The sequence below is a fragment of the Anticarsia gemmatalis genome, chromosome 13, assembly GCF_050436995.1.
Source record: "Anticarsia gemmatalis isolate Benzon Research Colony breed Stoneville strain chromosome 13, ilAntGemm2 primary, whole genome shotgun sequence".
Lineage (NCBI taxonomy): Eukaryota > Metazoa > Arthropoda > Insecta > Lepidoptera > Erebidae > Anticarsia > Anticarsia gemmatalis.
The window spans coordinates 9,036,681-9,055,610 of record NC_134757.1 but is presented as its reverse complement, the minus strand read 5'-3'; the positions used below and the strand labels follow the sequence as shown (position 1 = coordinate 9,055,610).

General features: G+C 33.6%; 1 protein-coding gene across 1 annotated transcript; it reads left to right on the top strand.

Annotated features, from left to right (window-relative positions):
* The first annotated feature begins 8,204 nt into the window (after positions 1-8,204).
* On the top strand, positions 8,205-10,043 carry LOC142977603 (larval cuticle protein LCP-17-like). The gene is made up of 4 exons (XM_076121588.1): positions 8,205-8,359; positions 8,588-8,779; positions 9,429-9,533; positions 9,826-10,043. Exons 1-4 carry the CDS (start codon positions 8,357-8,359, stop codon positions 9,928-9,930), a joined length of 405 nt encoding a protein of 134 aa, XP_075977703.1. The 5' UTR covers positions 8,205-8,356; the 3' UTR covers positions 9,931-10,043.
* The last annotated feature ends 8,887 nt before the right edge of the window (positions 10,044-18,930 follow it).

The following is an 18,930-nucleotide window of genomic DNA, read 5'->3' as shown; positions in this document are numbered from 1 at the left end:
CCTGTCCGTAATGTGATTGTAGCCAATAACTTTTAATAGGTAACATGCTCTTGCGTGAAATATACAAACCTTTTGCTTTTCTATGAAAATGATAACATTTTTGCACCTACGGTAGTTGCGTTAGTCCTATTCAAAATATTCACGAAGTCTACTAAATATTTATAAAATTGACGACCGCAAATAATATTATTATTTTAAATGTAGAATAATATTTACTAACTGGATCCTAAAGTAAAGAAGCTTAGCTATAAAATCGTAATTAATAAACATCTCGCCACAATATTAATAAATGTCAACATAACTAATACTTAAATCGTAGTTTAAAAGAATATGACGTGAACGATCTTTAAATTTTTTTTTAATACATTAACATTGCCTTTGAATTAACGATTAGTTCCGCAACAAATTAATTATAGCTCAGATATGACGAATTTCTAAGTTTTTCTAACAGAAAGACAAATCGAAACAATTATTTGTGGACCACACATAAGAAAGGAGACCACTCAATGTCTAATCTATACTAATATAATAAAGCTGAAGAGTTTGTTTGTTTGTTTGTTTGAACGCGCTAATCTCAGGAACTACTGGTCTGATTTGAAAAATTCTTTCAGTGTTAGATAGCCCATTTATCGAGGTAGGCTATAGGCTATATAACATCGCGCTACGGTCATTAGGAGCGGAGTAGCAACGAAAAATGTTACAAAAATGGGGAAAATTTTGACCCACTCTCTTAGGTGACGCAAGCGAAGTTGCGCGGGTCAGCTAGTATTCTATAAGATAGTTCTACGCAATTGTACGAGAGTTCGAAACCGAGGCAACGCAACAGTGACTTATCAAAGCTATAATTATCTGAACAAAAAAATATCACTTGTTATAACGGTTTTCAGAAATATCGTGACAACGACAATAATGTTATGTTACAATAATGAGTCTATTTTTATTAATCAGAGGCCTCCCGTGACTTCGTCCGCGTGGAAACCCTTCCCGTGTAAATCCCGATCCCTCGGGAACTCCAGAATAAAAAGTAGTCTATATGTTATTCTGGGTCTTTAGCTACCTATATTCTAAATTTCATTGTAATCGATTCAGTAGTATTTGTGTGAAAGAGTAACGAACATACGTACATACATACATATATATATTCTCACAAACTTTCGCATTTATAATATTAGTATGATAACAAATATCTAAGTATGATTTTTACATAGGGATCACATCACCTACTTTTTCACACTCTGTAAAAGCTAGCATTGAGCGAGCACACGCAAATATTTGGTTATGCAATTAATTGGATCAACGACCATTGAGAAAAGCAAATACGAAAATGCGATATCGCAATATCAAGTGTTAGGTCATAATTAACGCACTTGATTATACTTATAATAGTAAAGAGGCAAATAATTAGATAAACAAATATTACAAAATAGCTTTCTCCTTTCAAAATCTGTTTAAGGCCCTTTGCCGATATTATGCAATCGTGTATTTTCATTCAATTTTATTATATGTATAAGTAAGTAATTGCACTGCGAGCTTTTGGGATCTAGTAAAATATACAGCTGCCAATCACAAGGTCTTTGATACCATATCCAAGTCAGGCAGCGTTGTCGAGTTTCCTCCATTTCTATAAGCATATTCCCATAGCGGCTTATTATTCAGTAATATTGCAAGATTATTACCAACGACATAGTTCATGTGACGGCGAAATTAATACAACAGTTGTAATGACACATTATAATATCAATTTGGACGATATACATCCATGAAATAGCGAATTCAATCGCAAAACGTGACTTCTATCAAAAATACTTAAATCGTAAAAACTGCATTAAAAATTACACGCGAATAAAAATAAAATACACGTGATGTTTATCTGGTTTCGTTTCAATATGAATGAATGTATAATAAAAACATAAAATTAAGAACTAATAAGCCGTTATTTAGGTATTTTTGTGGTAATTTATGCGAATTCTAGATGATTTTACGAGTCCAATGATGCAAATAGCCGTCACCTGTGCCTTTATTCGCGTGAATCGCGCGTGATAATAAAATAATACTAGACTTTAGACTTTGTAGTATTTGTCTAGGACATTTAATATGAAAAAGTGGCAGTAGCGGTAGCAGTAGTGGCGTTACAAAGCTTACTTTTTTATTTTGTCAATCAAATTGGTTAAAAAACGATTGTTATTATTGATTTCTAAATATAATTATCTCTATTTCAGTGTCCCGCTGAGAGTCGGAAACGAGAAAGAGTTCGATATCTAATGCACCATGATGTAAGATAATAGAGGCCTAATAGAAATTATCGATATTTTCGAATAAAATACTACGAATAATATAAATTAAAACAGCATTAGCGTTGAAGTTGAAGAATTTTATCTCAGTGTGTTCAGTCCACCTTGGTATTGACACTTAAATATTTGCATAATTAATGTACGATTAACCTGAATAGTTGTGGTCGTTTTAGCTAAATTTGGACGTAACTAATTAAACAACTTCTTGCATCTTCTTTTGCCTATTACTACAACTCACAGGTACTACTATTAAGATAATTATGTGTTTAGTTCTCCTTTAGTAATAATACAATTTACTAATTGGCGTTTGACGTTACTGTTCGGTTATTCAGTCGAAAAAATCTAAGTATTTTAGTCTAACCTAAATATAGAGCCAGCCTGGACCAATACACTGACCACTGCTAGGTTTTGGAGATATCAGTTATGAAAGAAATGTTCCTTCGTCCTTACGACATGATGACATACTTGCCTGAAAGTGTAAAAGGAAAGGAGGCATGTTTGTTTCGTGGAGCTAATAGTATAATGTGACAATTTGCTTTGAAGTCAGCATTTTATTATAATTAGAGCAGTGAAAAGTAAAATAACTTTATTAAAAAGTTCAAATAAACCTAAATATCAAAAGTCGTTTCACCTGGTTTTACCAAAAAATCGTTGAATCAACCATTCGTGTTCAATGTTCATCTTGATCTAAAGGTTAACAGAAAACTAGAGTCACCAATTCTATCATGGTTATAATTATTCACCCCAATAACCTATCTTCATCAAACCAGTTTACTAAAATACGGTGTTTTCCGCTTATTTGTTCAGCTTTTTATAACAATGACGTATTTTAAAATTAGTCTATTATTATACTGACATTTATTTAGTTCAGGTTTTCTAAGAAAAGTAAAAACGATGACATTCTGTAGCGTCACACCACTACCGTTGTTCCTTTATTAAACTTAATATAGCCCCTCCCAAGATATAGTACCGTATTTGTTATGTTATAAAATATTTTAGTTACAGGCAATATAGAGAACGGAACAAAAGTTTGCGACTAATCATGCTAACAATAGCATGGTTACTTGCAAAATTTTGTTTCAAGATTAATTGGCAGTAAGTAATATATTTTATTATACACAATTGCATAAAGCGCAGTAATTTCAGCCCGTATCTATATTGAGTTATATGAATTATATATGTCCTTTTTCAGGTAAGTATACAGGAAAATAATAATACCCACCTGTCCACTATCGCAACGGTGGAATATTCTACGAAACGATTTGCATTAAGACGAAAAATTCCCGATGATAATGAATAAAACGGGTTATTCTGGTGTATCAGGCGATAAACTAGCCATCTGTCTTCGTTATGTAACAATGTGTGTGACCTTTGATAGCACGTGATTGCACTTTTGTGAAACATGTCTGCTTCAAGAACCGGCTGAACTGAGTCTAGCGACACACTTGCGCTACGTTCGGCGCCGAACATTCCGTTGAACAGTGGCTGTGTTCATTTAGCCATCTATGTATGTAACATCCTTAGCGCTGAGCATTCCATCGCCGAACAGGTGTCAGGTGTGGCCCTACACTGAGTTTCCGTAGTCGCGACTAATGCATCCTTGTGGTTTTTAAATCTATAGCGATTTCATAGTATGACAGAAATTATTGTACTTATTTTATTAGGAAACTTCGTAATGAACCTTTTTACTTACCCTGAGAATAAAAAATAAGAATCCCCTCATATAGGAATCAGACAGCCATGGCAATCGAGAAAGAAGAGTTTTATAAAAATATCGAATTTGTAGATGATAATAGTCTTTCCCCACCGTTACATTATAGTAATAGGTGATAGGTTAGCAACAAGTTATTATACAACCTAGTTTGCCATAGCTGTTATGCTAAACGTGACAATAAATTGCCAAAGATAATATAATGGCGCTAAGTTCATACATAATAATCTAGTGTGTGATATAAATAAGTCTGTAAAACAGATTTACTTTTTATAATAAGTTTTTTTTTTCATTTTGATACTTAAAAATAGTATTCTAGTTATGTGTTTTATTTGTAACGGTTGAGATATAAAAACGAAAATATTTATGTAGCATTTGATCTGTATGCCTATGTATCTAATTTACCGTTGGTCAGAAGGTCTTGAGTTAGAATCCTAGTGCTGATTTCGTTGATGTGGAAAGATTTCTTGAACAAAAGTTAATAAAAAACTATCCGTGTGCCACATTAGTAGTCGAAACAGTTACTAACGTACATGTCTTGTTTTTATTTATTACATTATAACATAACTTTACATACATGCTATTATACTAAACTAATTAACAAGAAAAGAAAGAATTCAAAATTATAAAAACATTTAGAAAGAAGATAAGAAAACAATAAGTTAAATTAAATTAATATATATACAACAACATGACTTATTAACGAACATACATACATATTATGTTTTTATTTATACTTATAAGAAAAATTCTGTGTTCTCAATGACACTTTCATTATCAAGATATGCCTTATGTAAATTTATGTAATTTTAAAGATACTTTTACTCACCGATTACATTCGAACTACGTGTGTGGTCATTCGTTAAGAACTTAATTCATGCAATATCGTTTAGAATTAGTTATCGTGTTATCACTGCAATGAAAACTTCTCTAAGATTTGTATGAACTCATGGATATAGAACCAACGTCAAAGTACACATATTCAAACAAAAGAAGAATTTTCGAAATCAGTCCACGCTTCTTCGAGAAATCGGGGAACGAAAATAAAGAAAGGCTTGTGTCGGATTAAGGACTCCCTTTTTTAGTCGTCTTATAAATATGTTGTTACAGGTTTATATAAAACTAGCGGACTGGCTATCCTTCGTCCGAGTTTAGAAAAAAATTATCCCTAGGAATTCTGATAAACATACAAACCTTCTCCCAACAGTAACAAACATAAAAATATCCTATTCAGTTTAGTTGTTCAGAAGTTAAGCGCGAATATACACTAATTTCACAATTATCACTCATTTCTCGGGATCTCGCAAAATAATAAAATTACAATGCACAATGAAAACATAATCATAAAAACATTTAACAATTTATTATTTCCTTTATGGAATTCGATTCAATTAATTCACTTCAATTCTTTATATAGAACCTTCAACCGGCTGGTCAGAATCTTCACCAGTGAGGTTACTGGCTTACCTTGTGTGTTACTAGTTCACACTGCCTGGAGGCGCGACCGTTGCGCGATAACAATCGACCGAAGTTTTATGTCACAAATAAATTATAGAAATCCTCTCGTTCTAATATTATCACTTTTTTTTCCTTTATTTCTGGTTATATTAGGTCGGGGAAAAAGTCTTATCGCTCTCGCGTTGCATGTTTATTATATAATAGGATACGGGAATTAACGCGAACACGCATTTTACCTTAAAATGCATAACGTTTCGGCGCAGGTTGCAGTCACCGTGGTCGCAGGCTGACCACGGCAAGTATCCTATTATATATTAAGTCTTTTCGCATTATAGTATGTATGAACTTGTAATACAATCTTTTCTCTACACAAAAAAGCTCGATATTTGGGTACCTCTCGAGCTCACTGAAAGAAAGCTTATGAACCGTGTACTCATTTGTGATTCTTGAAACCAAATAGATTTTATTACAAGTTCATACATACTATAATGCGAAAAGATTTTTTCCCCGACCTAATATTTTTGTTACATCCGAAGGTATAGGTAGACATGTACTAAATTGCAACACATATTCCGGGCACGTTACCAAAAACATAGACAACATATCAAGAGGACATCCTCTATAATAGCACTTTACTTGTAATCGTCATTTGCCTCTAACGCCACAGAACACACAATAATGATTGTTATGCGTAGGAATCCGTTACACCCGGACATTAACCATTAATCCTGTAAAACGGAAAAGACGACCCCAGTAAAGAGATGGACAGAAATAATTTCCCTTTCAATGACGCAAATTTGGTTCTTACAACAACTATTCTAAACTACAAACCGTTTCACAACTGAGTATTCCATAAACTTTATACAGTATTGTCATAGTAAAAGTAATAACTTTAGTGTCACTATACAATATGTACGTCCTGTTGTACACGTGTATGTACATAACTCATTACCGAACAATTGTCATCTGCGGCGTTGCGTTCGATCATAATACCTCTCACTTATAGCCAGTGGCGCCGGTACTCGATGGCTGGGTTAAGCAACCTTAGGGCGGGCACTTTGTAGATGGGTGGTCACTAAGAAGACAAGCTGGGCCTCCGATCTTTTTAAGGCTGGTTCAAGTCAGTCCCGGTGGTTGTCGTCAAGTCATGTCAAAGGTCGATCAGCTTGAACAACTTTGACACTAGGTTAAACGTACGATAAATAAATAACAATACTGGTAATGATTTCGTCAAATACTATGTCCCAACATTCTCCTCATTACAGAACTGACATCGCCAAATCATAAATCACTTACTTATAACGTTTGCAAAATATTGAACCTTTAGGTGCAGCTGCGTAACACTTTTTGGTAACTAATGCAATTGCTGCGCTGATTGCTCGAGTTCAAGAGTTCCCAAGCGAAGCCCAAGTACTGTTTCTAAATATATCTGTATGAAATTCTGAACGCCTGGAGTCTGGAGCATAGAAAATGTGGTTATAGATCTCCTTACCTCGGATAACACGGGAAATCGTTAGAGCCTATGTGAAGAGTGATCAAAAGAGTAATGAAAGAGAACATTAGCTATGTTTTACAAATAACCACTTTTAATTTAATTCTGTGTGTTTGTTATTTTTTTTGTGCCAATAGTTTAATCAGCCAATCAATTTAATTGATATTAATATTTTTTTATTAGTGCTCTACATACATAAATATAATATGCACATGCTTTAAATATGCCTAATGCCTACATAATTTATAGATTTCTTTTATTCTTTCTCATAAATGAACTCAATCTCATTATTTTGATAAATATTTCCGGCACTTATTTTATTATTAATTGTTCTAACAAACATCATGCAAAAATTATTTTAGTGACTAACTGTTTCAAAGAATTTGTCTTGATTTATTTATAGAAATCACAGTCAACGGTTTTTAGTTTAATAAGAAAACTAGATGCTTTACAAACATCTTCATATCTTGACTACACAATAGGGAATCATATATTTTATGATACAAAAAAAATATTATTATTAGCAGAACACAAACTTGAATAGATTTTCCTAGTAACATTTTCACGAGACTTTCAAATCGTTCATAGTATTTTTTTGGAAATTCCTAACCCGATAACGTGCAAGTAAAATGATATTTTTTTAATTTTGTAGGAATACTAAGACGAATGTCTGTGCATGAATTTATATACCCTTCTGCAGAAGAGAATTAGAGCATCACTTAGCTTTAGGGCAAAATACAGAAATAGTTACATGTGTGAAGAATGTACAAGCTGAACACAATAACAAACGTGACTGCAATATAATCACAAATACTTTTACACCTTTATATCTGAAGAAAATTATTGAATTAAGTATTTTATTTTAGGGAAATATTGCATTAGATATTACTACCAAAAAACATCATAAATACGTTTCGAAGAAAATAATCTATTTATAAAAAAACTATTGAACAAAAAAATGTATGAACTCAATTATACGCTTATACCACATTTTATCCACTAAGAAAAAATAAAAACGCGATTACGCTTTAATAATTCTCGGACTTATTTTTATGCTTAATATTTCTATGAACTTATATTCCTTAAATTGGTACCTACTATAACTCTGATTCAAAGTTCACAATAAATAATCACCACAAATGACACGTTTGAGCCGACTGAGGATCGATAATGAAAAAAAAAAACAGAAATCGAATGCGGATGTGATTCCACAGAAAAATCACCGAATCGCGTTCACCTTGTAAACTAACAAATCATATTGAAGACCAAAGCTTCTTTGTTGCAAAATAATGCAAATGCCGATGCTTAGAACCATATACGAACGAAGAGGGTCGAGTATATAACGCGGCTCGTTTATTTTATAATCACAGTTACACATCGTCTGTTAACTTTGACACACACAAGATGGTGAGTGAAGATTCAGTTGCATCATTCCGCTGGTATTTGAGAGTGGCGCCCATGTGACCGCTCAACGTAGTCATACACACCTACGAAACAATTGTTCATTAAGTGATCGTGATTAAAACGGGAAATCTGGATAAATTTTAATATATCATTCAAATTAATGAAACGAAAAATTAAAGTTTTTTTGGATGTTTCCAATGAAGATTATTGATAGAAAAGATTGTTTTACAGAAATCCTTCGTTGCTCTTCTTGCCGTCGTGGCCGTTGTTGCCGCTGATGTATCCCACCTTCGTCACCCTGACGCCGATGCCCAGATCCTGAGGCAAGACGCTGATGTTCTCCCCGACCAATACCAATACGCTTACGAGACCAGCAATGGTATCGCTGCCCAGGAAAGCGGAGTCTTGAAGAACGTTGGCCGCGTAAGTACTTTTTTTTATTGCACATTTTTGTTGCATCGAAAGTCGAAAAGTAAACTTAGGCTTTATTAAATGTAAAATAATATACAATTGTATCCATAGAAGAGCTTATTTTATATGAATATTAAATAATACATTAATAATAGTCCCATTTCCAATACGTGTATAAAAATCAAGGCCACAAAGTTGACATTTCGATTTAAGTAAATCTAAATGATGTTGCATATGAAATATATTACATTTATATACCTAAGTAAAAGCCTTGATATTTCGTTTAAGGTCAATTGTATACGCAATAGTGGAAATATTTTAAGATAATAATATATGTAGTCAATTAGAATTATAATCTCATTTGATTCTAATGCGTGGTGTAACCTTGTTTGGATTATGTTTATTGCGTTTTTATAGAGATTTGGTTAAATGTAAAGACTTGTAACTACTGAGATTCTAATTCTATATAAAATTTTTTAAAAAAATAATTTACTTAATGGCAGCGGTATATGAAAGACTTTCTGCCTTTTATACTTATATGTTATCTAGAATATAGTCATTTGTTTGTCTTCTATTATGGGTTGATCAGGAACAACATTCATATACCAATAGGTTTGCAGATTATAAAGTAATGTGTTATTTAATATATTTATTTTTACAGGAGGATGAGGCTATCGAAGTCCAGGGCTCCAACTCTTACACCGCTCCCGATGGTACCCCCATCCAGACCAGCTACATCGCCAACGAGTTCGGATACCAGCCTTCGGTAATTATAATACACTCTAGTTTTTACAAGAAAATATTTAAATCTAAATGACAGTTGAAACGGTGAATAAAAACATCGTGACACAATCTTGCATGAAAGAGAGTTCTTGCAAACAGTAGTTGCGGGAGCACAAAATCCCAAACGCACTTGCCCGCGTGGTAAAGTCAAGGTTAAAACACTCCCTACTGAGAAGACCTTTGCTCAGGGACGGTGATGGGTCTTGCCGCCTATTTATTTCCTTCGCTACTGTGGTATTTGAATATTTTCTAATATTTTTGTGTTCTTGTTACAGGGCAACCACCTCCCCACCCCCCCTCCTCCCCAGCCCATCCCCGAATACATCGTCAGGGCTATCGAGTACATCAGGACCCACCCTCCCCCTCCCTCCAGGAACTAAGTTAATATAGTCAATAAGCAAACAAAATGAAAACATCTCTAACACTGCCAATTTTTTACCTCTAGTCGCATGAATGTAAATTCTTTTAAATAAAAAGATCCTTTTGTACAGTCTTTCTGTGGTTTTATTAATGCATTAAATATAATAAGGTACCGGTAACTTATTCTGCCTAAATTGCAGCGATACAATATTTTGACATCTTCGTCAATAATTAATTTGTATAATTATCACATTTTAGCTCATTTCTAAAATAAACTTTAAAATCCCACACTTAAACCTTCCCACAGATCATTTCATACTCAAAAAAACCATACAACAATCAATATGATGGTTTTGAGTTTATCGCGAACAGGCAGTCAGATGCAGTGGGTAGCATGGTTTTCTTAGTGATAGTGACGCGTATCAATTGTCTTACTTACATCCTTTTTAATAATATTATCAGTCATATGCAAGTGATATAACAGTTACTAAGGGTATCAGATATCTGTGCTGTAACCGTACTGCCGGGTCTTGTAACAGTCAGCTGACGGAAGTTGAAGGCTCTAATCGAAGTACTAGACTTTAAAATAATCGTAGCTACGTGTGAATTTGAACACCACATCAAGTAATAAAAGTTCAAGTACTAATTTTATTAAGAGTCTAAGTTCATAATTTCCCTCAATGGCCAAAATTATTTCCACTCTGTATAAGTCTATAATTAAATTATCTCGTATTTTTTACGGATTAAACAGACATATAGTTTCATCCGCACCACTTACTAAAAAATGCAGCTAAAATACGTTATACGTTACGATTAAAATTCTTGGTCATAAGTGGTAATTATACTAGTACGCGTTTTAGACACGGAGAGGTCATTGCACTTGTTAATAGTAAACGTGTAAAACGATTAGACAAACGATCGTAATGCTAATTATATGCAGTCATAAAAAGTTGTTACTACTCAGTCATAACATTACTAATGAATGAACTTACACTAAGCATTGAAAGTTTGTAGTTTTTGAAAATTGTTTCTTATTTTTGGTGAACTTGCATATTAATGTATATGGATCATCAATTAAAATTTCTTTTATTTTTCTTTCTTATTTTTAATTGAATCTTTATCAATAGTAGCCCAGAGCTTGGTAACGTGCCCGGTAAATGGCAATAGGCTCGCAACTGTAACATGGGTCAAACATTGTTTATGGCAAATTGTGAGTGTATGCCTTCCATCTCAGTCTAAAACTTCGGGTAGGTATAACAGGCGTGATATTATGTGTTGTATGTGTTCTAAATTAAATATTAATCATATTACGTAAATTCAGGTTAATATTCGACACCATTGGAATCAACATAGTCTGACCTCGACCTCGAAATAGCAGACGGCGTCAAATGCCTTGTATAAGTCCAATTTATTTCACTTAGGTACTTAAATGTTATGCATGCATATACCGATAAATGTGTCCAGTCACGCTACATAGTCATCAAGTAAAAGCGAATTTGTATGAAGTGTCATTATTGTTTTATTTGCGCTAATCTTCTGCGGCAACGAAATTAATTGGTGTGTTGATTTGGTATGCATTTAAAGTTTTTAAGCCATTACGTTGCATTACTATTTGAGGATACATTAGTAAATTAAGATTTTATTTCTGTTCGACATGATGTATGGATTATAAACTTTCGCGACTTGTACACATAATATTATAATGTGAGACTGAGACTGAGTCAGCACGTGACCACGGTCGATGTAATTCAATCGAAACGTCATGTAAACAAATGAGGTATTCTAACCTTTAATTTTCAATCGCATTTAAGACCCCTTACTTTATAATATTTATTTATAACTTGGAAGGGATTCAGCGTAAGTTCATCAAAGCAATGCAATACCGTTGCGGTCATAACTTAATCAATGACGTAAACAGTACTATCAAATTACATGATTTAAGAGCCAGACGCCTTTTTCTTGAGACAATGTTCTTATATGATTTATGCAATAACCGATACGATTGCTTAGATTTAGCTGGCAATTTGTGCTATATCATCCCCAGAACTGTAGTGAGACGCGAAGTGCGCGGACATACTCTTTTTGCTATTCGGTCTTCTCGCACAAATGCTGGAGTCCGCGCACCGCTAACTCGTATTGCCAAAAATTACAATGATCACTTTACAGATCTGGATTTATTCGTCTTATCAGCTGATCAGTTCAGGTATAAAATAATTGAAAAGCTTGATGGTTTACAGTTTGTGTAATTTTAACTTTGGTCTTCTATATTGTGATATATGTTCATTTATTTGCATGTCATTTCCTATTATTTATATAATTTATAACATTACTTAAATGTATTAATAATAAAGTCATTTCATGTCTCACTCGAGCACAGTTCTCAGAATAATTATGTATAAGACGTGGAAAACGTTGTTGGTTTCACATATAAGAAGTACCTATTTGTATTACTTTATAACAATGTAAGTGTGTAACTGTTTGTTTTTCCCTAAATAAATAAATAAATAAATAAATAAATAAATAATATTATGATGTATGGTTGTGAATGAAGGAAAAGTATAGGAATCGCAGAATGTGGCGGTTCACGGGAAAAAGCGTGATCTTATCGCTTTACCCATCTATGTAATCGCCGAAAACAAGTTAAGCCGATCTTAATTTATCGCAAGCAGATAAATAGTCGGGGTGATTTAATTTTATTATAATTATGTAGACGACAATGTATACGACAATATCTTCTCCTTGTTATATTAGTAATGCTAAGCATCGATTTATATTGCGCAATTATCGTAACATTAAATAATTGTCATTCTAGATATTTTTCTACGGATCTTTACAGATTACTTCACATTATTTTTTTATCGACGCATCTACATTGTCGTGTCTTTATATGGTAGTATTGCATCCCGTGCCGTGCCTATGTGCAATCATATTGTCGCATTCATAATATCTTACGTAACGGACAAGTGACCGCTACGGGAAAGAAATAATAAATCTTGTATTATTATCTGATCTTGTAGTATATTGAACATTGAAAATAATTGTTAGATCATCTGATTCTAAATTTTGTTATTGACACCGATATATGACATTTGAGCTTTAATTAAGTCTTATTTATATTAGAATTACGAAAGTTTGTGAGGATGTATGTTACCCTATTACCCTGTCACCAAAAATACTACCGACCGGATTTTAATGATAATTATTGCAAAAATAGTTAATAGGTAACCTAAAATACGGTATTGGCCCATGTCAGTTTTTACTGTAGGAAATCATTTAACGCGGACGAAATGGCCGGCGGAAACTATGTAGTTTAAATAAAAACGCATTTTGGTAAGCAATCATTATTTGTTTTATCAAAATATATTTGCGGTTTAACACCGACATAATCTTTAAATCCAATATCCAGTGGGTTTCTCTAAACATTACAGTCTATTTACATTCATCGTATTAGGCATTCACAATTATCATAACAGAGGAACCAATAATGCGGTAATGTATGCGTCCCGTATAAAATTGTTGGCAATACATGAAAACTCATTTAGCCGTCGCAAAACCGCAGAGCGCGTCGCGTAATTCCATTAACTGCATTTCGAGTGGTACTCAAAGCGTTCGACTTATCGAATTTGGCGTTTGCGCCAAATACGTATGAAATGGGAATACATGGAGTGTGGGCGATGAAATATGCACTGATCGATGCCGACTGGTTTGTTCAGATGGTATTGTTACACGACGATACGGTATTTATTGTTAGCGCTCTTTTAACGGTATTTGTTTTACGTCAAGTTTTTTTATGGATTTATCTTATTGTGGTAGAATGTACTGATTATGAAAACAAGCAATAGTCTTGGCTTCAAAGAAAGAAGATGGTATGCTATTTAAATAAGAAAGTTTTTTATCGTACAGAAGTTTTGCTTGGATTGCAGAGTTTTGAAAATGAGTAACTCTATAGATGTCTGTGTTTTTTTCCGAATTTGCCACACGTATGTTCGAGTTTTCTTTTACCATTAAAAATATTGTACACGAAATAGGTATAATTAAAGTAGGTAAGTATATCAAACGAAATGTACCTACAAACAAAATACAATTAAAGTATAGCATCCTATAGCTCAATTCTCTACCACTATCGACTACCGACAACCAGTTTGTCATCGGGAAATTTTGTATGAAAATATGATCAGTGCCTCCGACGGACGTCGTAGGAACTATTTTGGCAGTACATTCTACATGTCAAACTCTGGATACTCGACAGTACAAATTATACAAAATCGCGCTACTGATTACTTTACTTTCGTCTGTTCAATTGACATTTGGTGTGGAAGCGTCAAACAAAGCCAATATCCAGTGACGTTGGGTCCGGATCACTCGGAATGGAACCAACTCTTTTTATCAGTTGTCTAATGTTTGTTTGACGAGGATCCAGGGTCCACGGAAGTTCGGCCATTTCTGCAGATTACCGATAGCGATTGCTTTGTATGTGGCGGATTAGCTATGTTTGTGAGTGAACATTCAGTCCGTTTATACTAAATGTTTTTTTTTTCCTTTTGCGTAGTATACAATGTGTGGTTTATAGAATACGGAGATATGCGCGAACACACATTTTACGTTTGATAGCTTGACGTTTCGGCGCAGATTACACTGGTTTCTACATCACAAAACATTAATACTTTTTCGTCTCACACGAGCACTGAACCCTGGATTTCACGGTGTACTGGTGGATGGTATCTAGATACTATCTTGGTAAGGTTTCTCCGTATCAGATGAAAAAAAGCTCAAGAACATTTTCAAACCTGCAGAGTTAAGAATATGAAATGCTTTCTCGCAATGGTTTAAACGTGAACGGAAAATTAACAGACAACCCTGAATACTAAATGAAGTACGAATTAAATATTCTTATACGACTGTTACAGTCTTTGTACGTTCCTAGAGTTAGAAATATATCATATTGCATATGATTTGTATAAACAATGTAAAATAATTTGTGGAATCCAGTAACTACCAATCAAAATACAAATGTTATATGTTTAAAATATTATTATGCTTTTATGCGATCACGACGGACTTAGTTGAGGTTTAACAATAAGTTTTTTTAAGTCATCATCATTATGTGGTATCACGTTACGAAGGTTCGGATGTAGAATTGTGTATTTACCTTCTAGTAAAAAGTTTGTCAATTTTTATACAACCTGCCGCCTGCCTGATTTTAACTCTCTATTTCGTATTTTAAGTATTACGTGAAAAAACAAGATCATTTAATTTTATAAAAACGCAAATTATGGAGTCTTGATAAACACTACAGTTAGGTAACTAGGTACGGCAGACCTGCGTGCTGACTTAAGACAGCACTTACCACCGCCTACTACAAGTAAATTAATTGTAATTGTGCCTTCAGACTAGCCTATAAATGTTTAGTACTACCAGTTGCGACTGGGCGGATGGCCAGCTTCGTGGTCAGACAACAAGCTCCCTGTGGCCAGTCTGGTTTGTGTGGACACCGCCTCTAGAGACGTAGGCATGAGGTATATAATTATCTTGTTTATAGCAACATTGAGGATCCTTAGATCCAGTCTCTGATTTTTGGATCAGATCAGACAAAATTATGACAGTGGTTTTTAAACATTTGCTTGGCCCTTTTTGGCTGATATGATATCTGATACCTTTTCATAAACTCTGAAACTGGCCCTCATAGTGAATAAATATTAGTATTAGACACTAAAAAGTTTGTAAGGTTCGATTTTTTTTCGATGTTGATTCAAAAGTTATCAGTGCCATAAAATAAAAGGCAGAAAATCAGCGCAGGGCTGCTTTTATTGTAAGTGTTGCGGTTTGTATGTATGGCTATTTGTAACTCATTCAAACGAAACTGAGCTTTGGATAAATGGAGCAATTGAATAGTTTTAGACTTCAATTTTATCATGGGAACTCTTACCACGAGAATGAATTTATAAGAAATATTTGTGGAAATTCTTCGATTCCAAACGGTCATCAGACAATAATATAATTTTACTTTTTTCGTATTATACCTTACTATTACGCTAACGTTTACTTTGTGCTATTGCTTTGTGTATTTATTTCAAACATGACACAGCTCTTGTAGTCAGGAGGAAAAAACAATTTTATTACCGGAAATTAATTTCCCTTCACACCGCAGAAGTTGGGAGTATGTAAACGAATTTTTTTTTCATTTTGTCTTGCGGTAGGATTAAAATATAAATAGGGTCTTGATGTGTATACATCATTCTAACGTATATAATAATATGTGTTTGGTCTTTGTAATGAGCTATATATTGTGTTTCAGTCAGCTTTGTGACCACGGTCAATGTTATCTGTGCTTAAATGTCAATCAATCAATCCTAATGGCGTCAATTCCTTAAAAATTTGATTATAAAGGTTAAATAAAAAAATATCTGGGTAGTCAGTTTAAAGAGCGGTGTTGCTATTTTAGACGATGAACAAACTTAACAAATTATGCTTTCTACTAAGAATATGTTACTGATTTCCTCTCAGTCTGAAATTGCTCCTGTTCCAAGCGAAAAAATAGTAATACGTAAAATTATTTGTGTCTACGACAAAATACAAATTGTTCTTTATTTCATTCCTACCACAAAACCTCGAATCTTTTTCCTTTACCTACATTTCAGGATAGTTTTCGATACACAAACTCATTCTCCGCCAAATGTCGTAGCATACATCACGATCAAGCAATTTCACAGTTGTCGTCTCATGTATCTGCATCCTTATTACTAGATACACCTGGGAGCGCGCGCTACTCGCGATACAGATCTCTGACATGCACACTACTATTGAAACAACTAAAAGTTTCGTTTGAAACGAGTTGCAAACGAGTATCTATAACTTTTGATAAAGTCTAAGACCATATTTGGCACTTGGGAGCAATATTGCCTTCTACGGATGCTCATAGGCAATGATCACGAACATATGGCGTATGTCTTATTAGACAGGGTCTCTCTTCCTATGCATAGCTTTTAATTATTTTTTTAAATTTCGCTAATATACATTTCGCTACCAAAGAGATTACTCAAGTGGATTGGAAGAGCTGTGTACTATATACACTGAGCGTACGGTAAGTTGAATTAATAAGTATCATTATGAGCAACAAGAGACTCCTAAATGGAAATGCTTGGCCGATCTGGATGTGTCTCTGGATAAATAAGTTTGCTGAGAGGTCCGAGAATCTAAGAAAATTCCATGATCAGCAGAGGGACATGGAACCACGATAAAGAACAAACAAGAACTCGAACTATAGAAAAGTTATTCCAAAACTTATAGTAAGGCCACCTAATGCAATGCATGCAGTGATACGGAGCAATGTAACACGTGAAATATCTACAAACTAGAATGTATTTACCTGTATTAAGTTATTTGCTAGCATCGGGGAGGTGACGCGGAATAGCTTTGCTTAGAAACAAGTTATCTTGGACGGTTATCTCTCTCGTTTATTTCCTTCGGGATTTATTGTACTTTGAGGATAAATGCATTGTTCTGGTGTAGTAATTATTGTCGCATGAGCGATAGAAAAGCGATGCTTTTTCGGGAATCTATGTTTCAGTATCTTTTTGGACGAAAGAACAGCTAGCCAATGATACTCGGCGTCTACTTATTCAATGTATTTAAGTGTCTTTTAATTGTTAATTGCCAGTTATTACAAAACAGTTTTACTAAAATCAAAAGCGCAAAATAATACTGCCAATCTATGTTACACTTTTCAACCCTGAATGAACTGATTTCAAAACATTAACATTAGCAAAATCGTAAAACTTCTAGATAAGAACCACCTACGTTACACGCGTCAAAAATATATTTTGTCAATATGTACTGGGGTTTTAAGGGGTAGCTACATAATTTGTCTTAATCTTGGTTTGTGTGATATCTATCCAGTGTTTATTGAAACCGAATTAATTTAACAAAGTAAATTAATTAAAGTCTCAAATTTACAAAATATTTAATAAAATCGTCACGTAGTTCACGTTAATGCGACAAAATTTTGAAATTTGTGTAACACGACCTTTAATACGCATGTGGGTGTGTATGTGTAGGTCCTTTATACTTTAGATATAACCTTTAAAGTTCGAAACTCATTCAATAGAGAAGTTCAGAAACTAATTTTATTTCTGTTTTGACATTATGGGCCTAAAGTTTTAAAAACAGATAATTCTAATACACTACATAGACTCTCAAATTTATATAATTTCACTTCCAAAAAATACATAATTCTTCATTAGCTTGGCATAATGTCGATATCATTGAATCAAAACTCGGATCGCCAAGAGATTGACGGTAATTACACTTCGTATAGTGAGTGATTAAATCGTAGGCACTCGTACGAAATTGATAATTAATTTGCAGTCAGATTCTGATCAAGTGCCCTTTGTAAAAGAGGATGATATCAATTTGCAATATATCTTTGTTGCAACACTTTTCGTAATAAAGTTTTCGTCATTTCGGACTGGTGTTTAAATTTAGATTGTTAGACCTGTTTAGATTTTAAAGTTAATTATTTTTCCTATTTATAGATTTCAGTATATTATAGTAGTAGTATCTAGTCTATTTATCGAGAAAATATCTAGTATCCATCGTAAATTTGGTTTTTTGCATTCATGTATTTATTTTTATTTAGATAGAGGCAGTGCAAATTTTGAACGATAGAGATATAAAAACTATTTAGATTTCTTCTTTTATTAAAGTCAGTAAACAATGTGACAAAATTTAAACAATACGTAATTTCACTATGAGACAACACGGAAATAACTGCCCGGGTTACCCTCTTTTTTTGCTCACGACTAAATGATTTTAGCTGGTTACGATATAATTGTGCAAAGCGATTAATCATAACCCCATATCACGACACAGGGTACTTTAAAAATTGTCTAAAGTTCTCCCATCAGCTACTAAAATATATTTTTATCGGATAAAGTATGTTACATTGTTAAATCTAATAAGAAACCTTCTATTAGTTGCGCACAGTACCGCGACGGATCGTTATAAGAGGAATATCATCATTA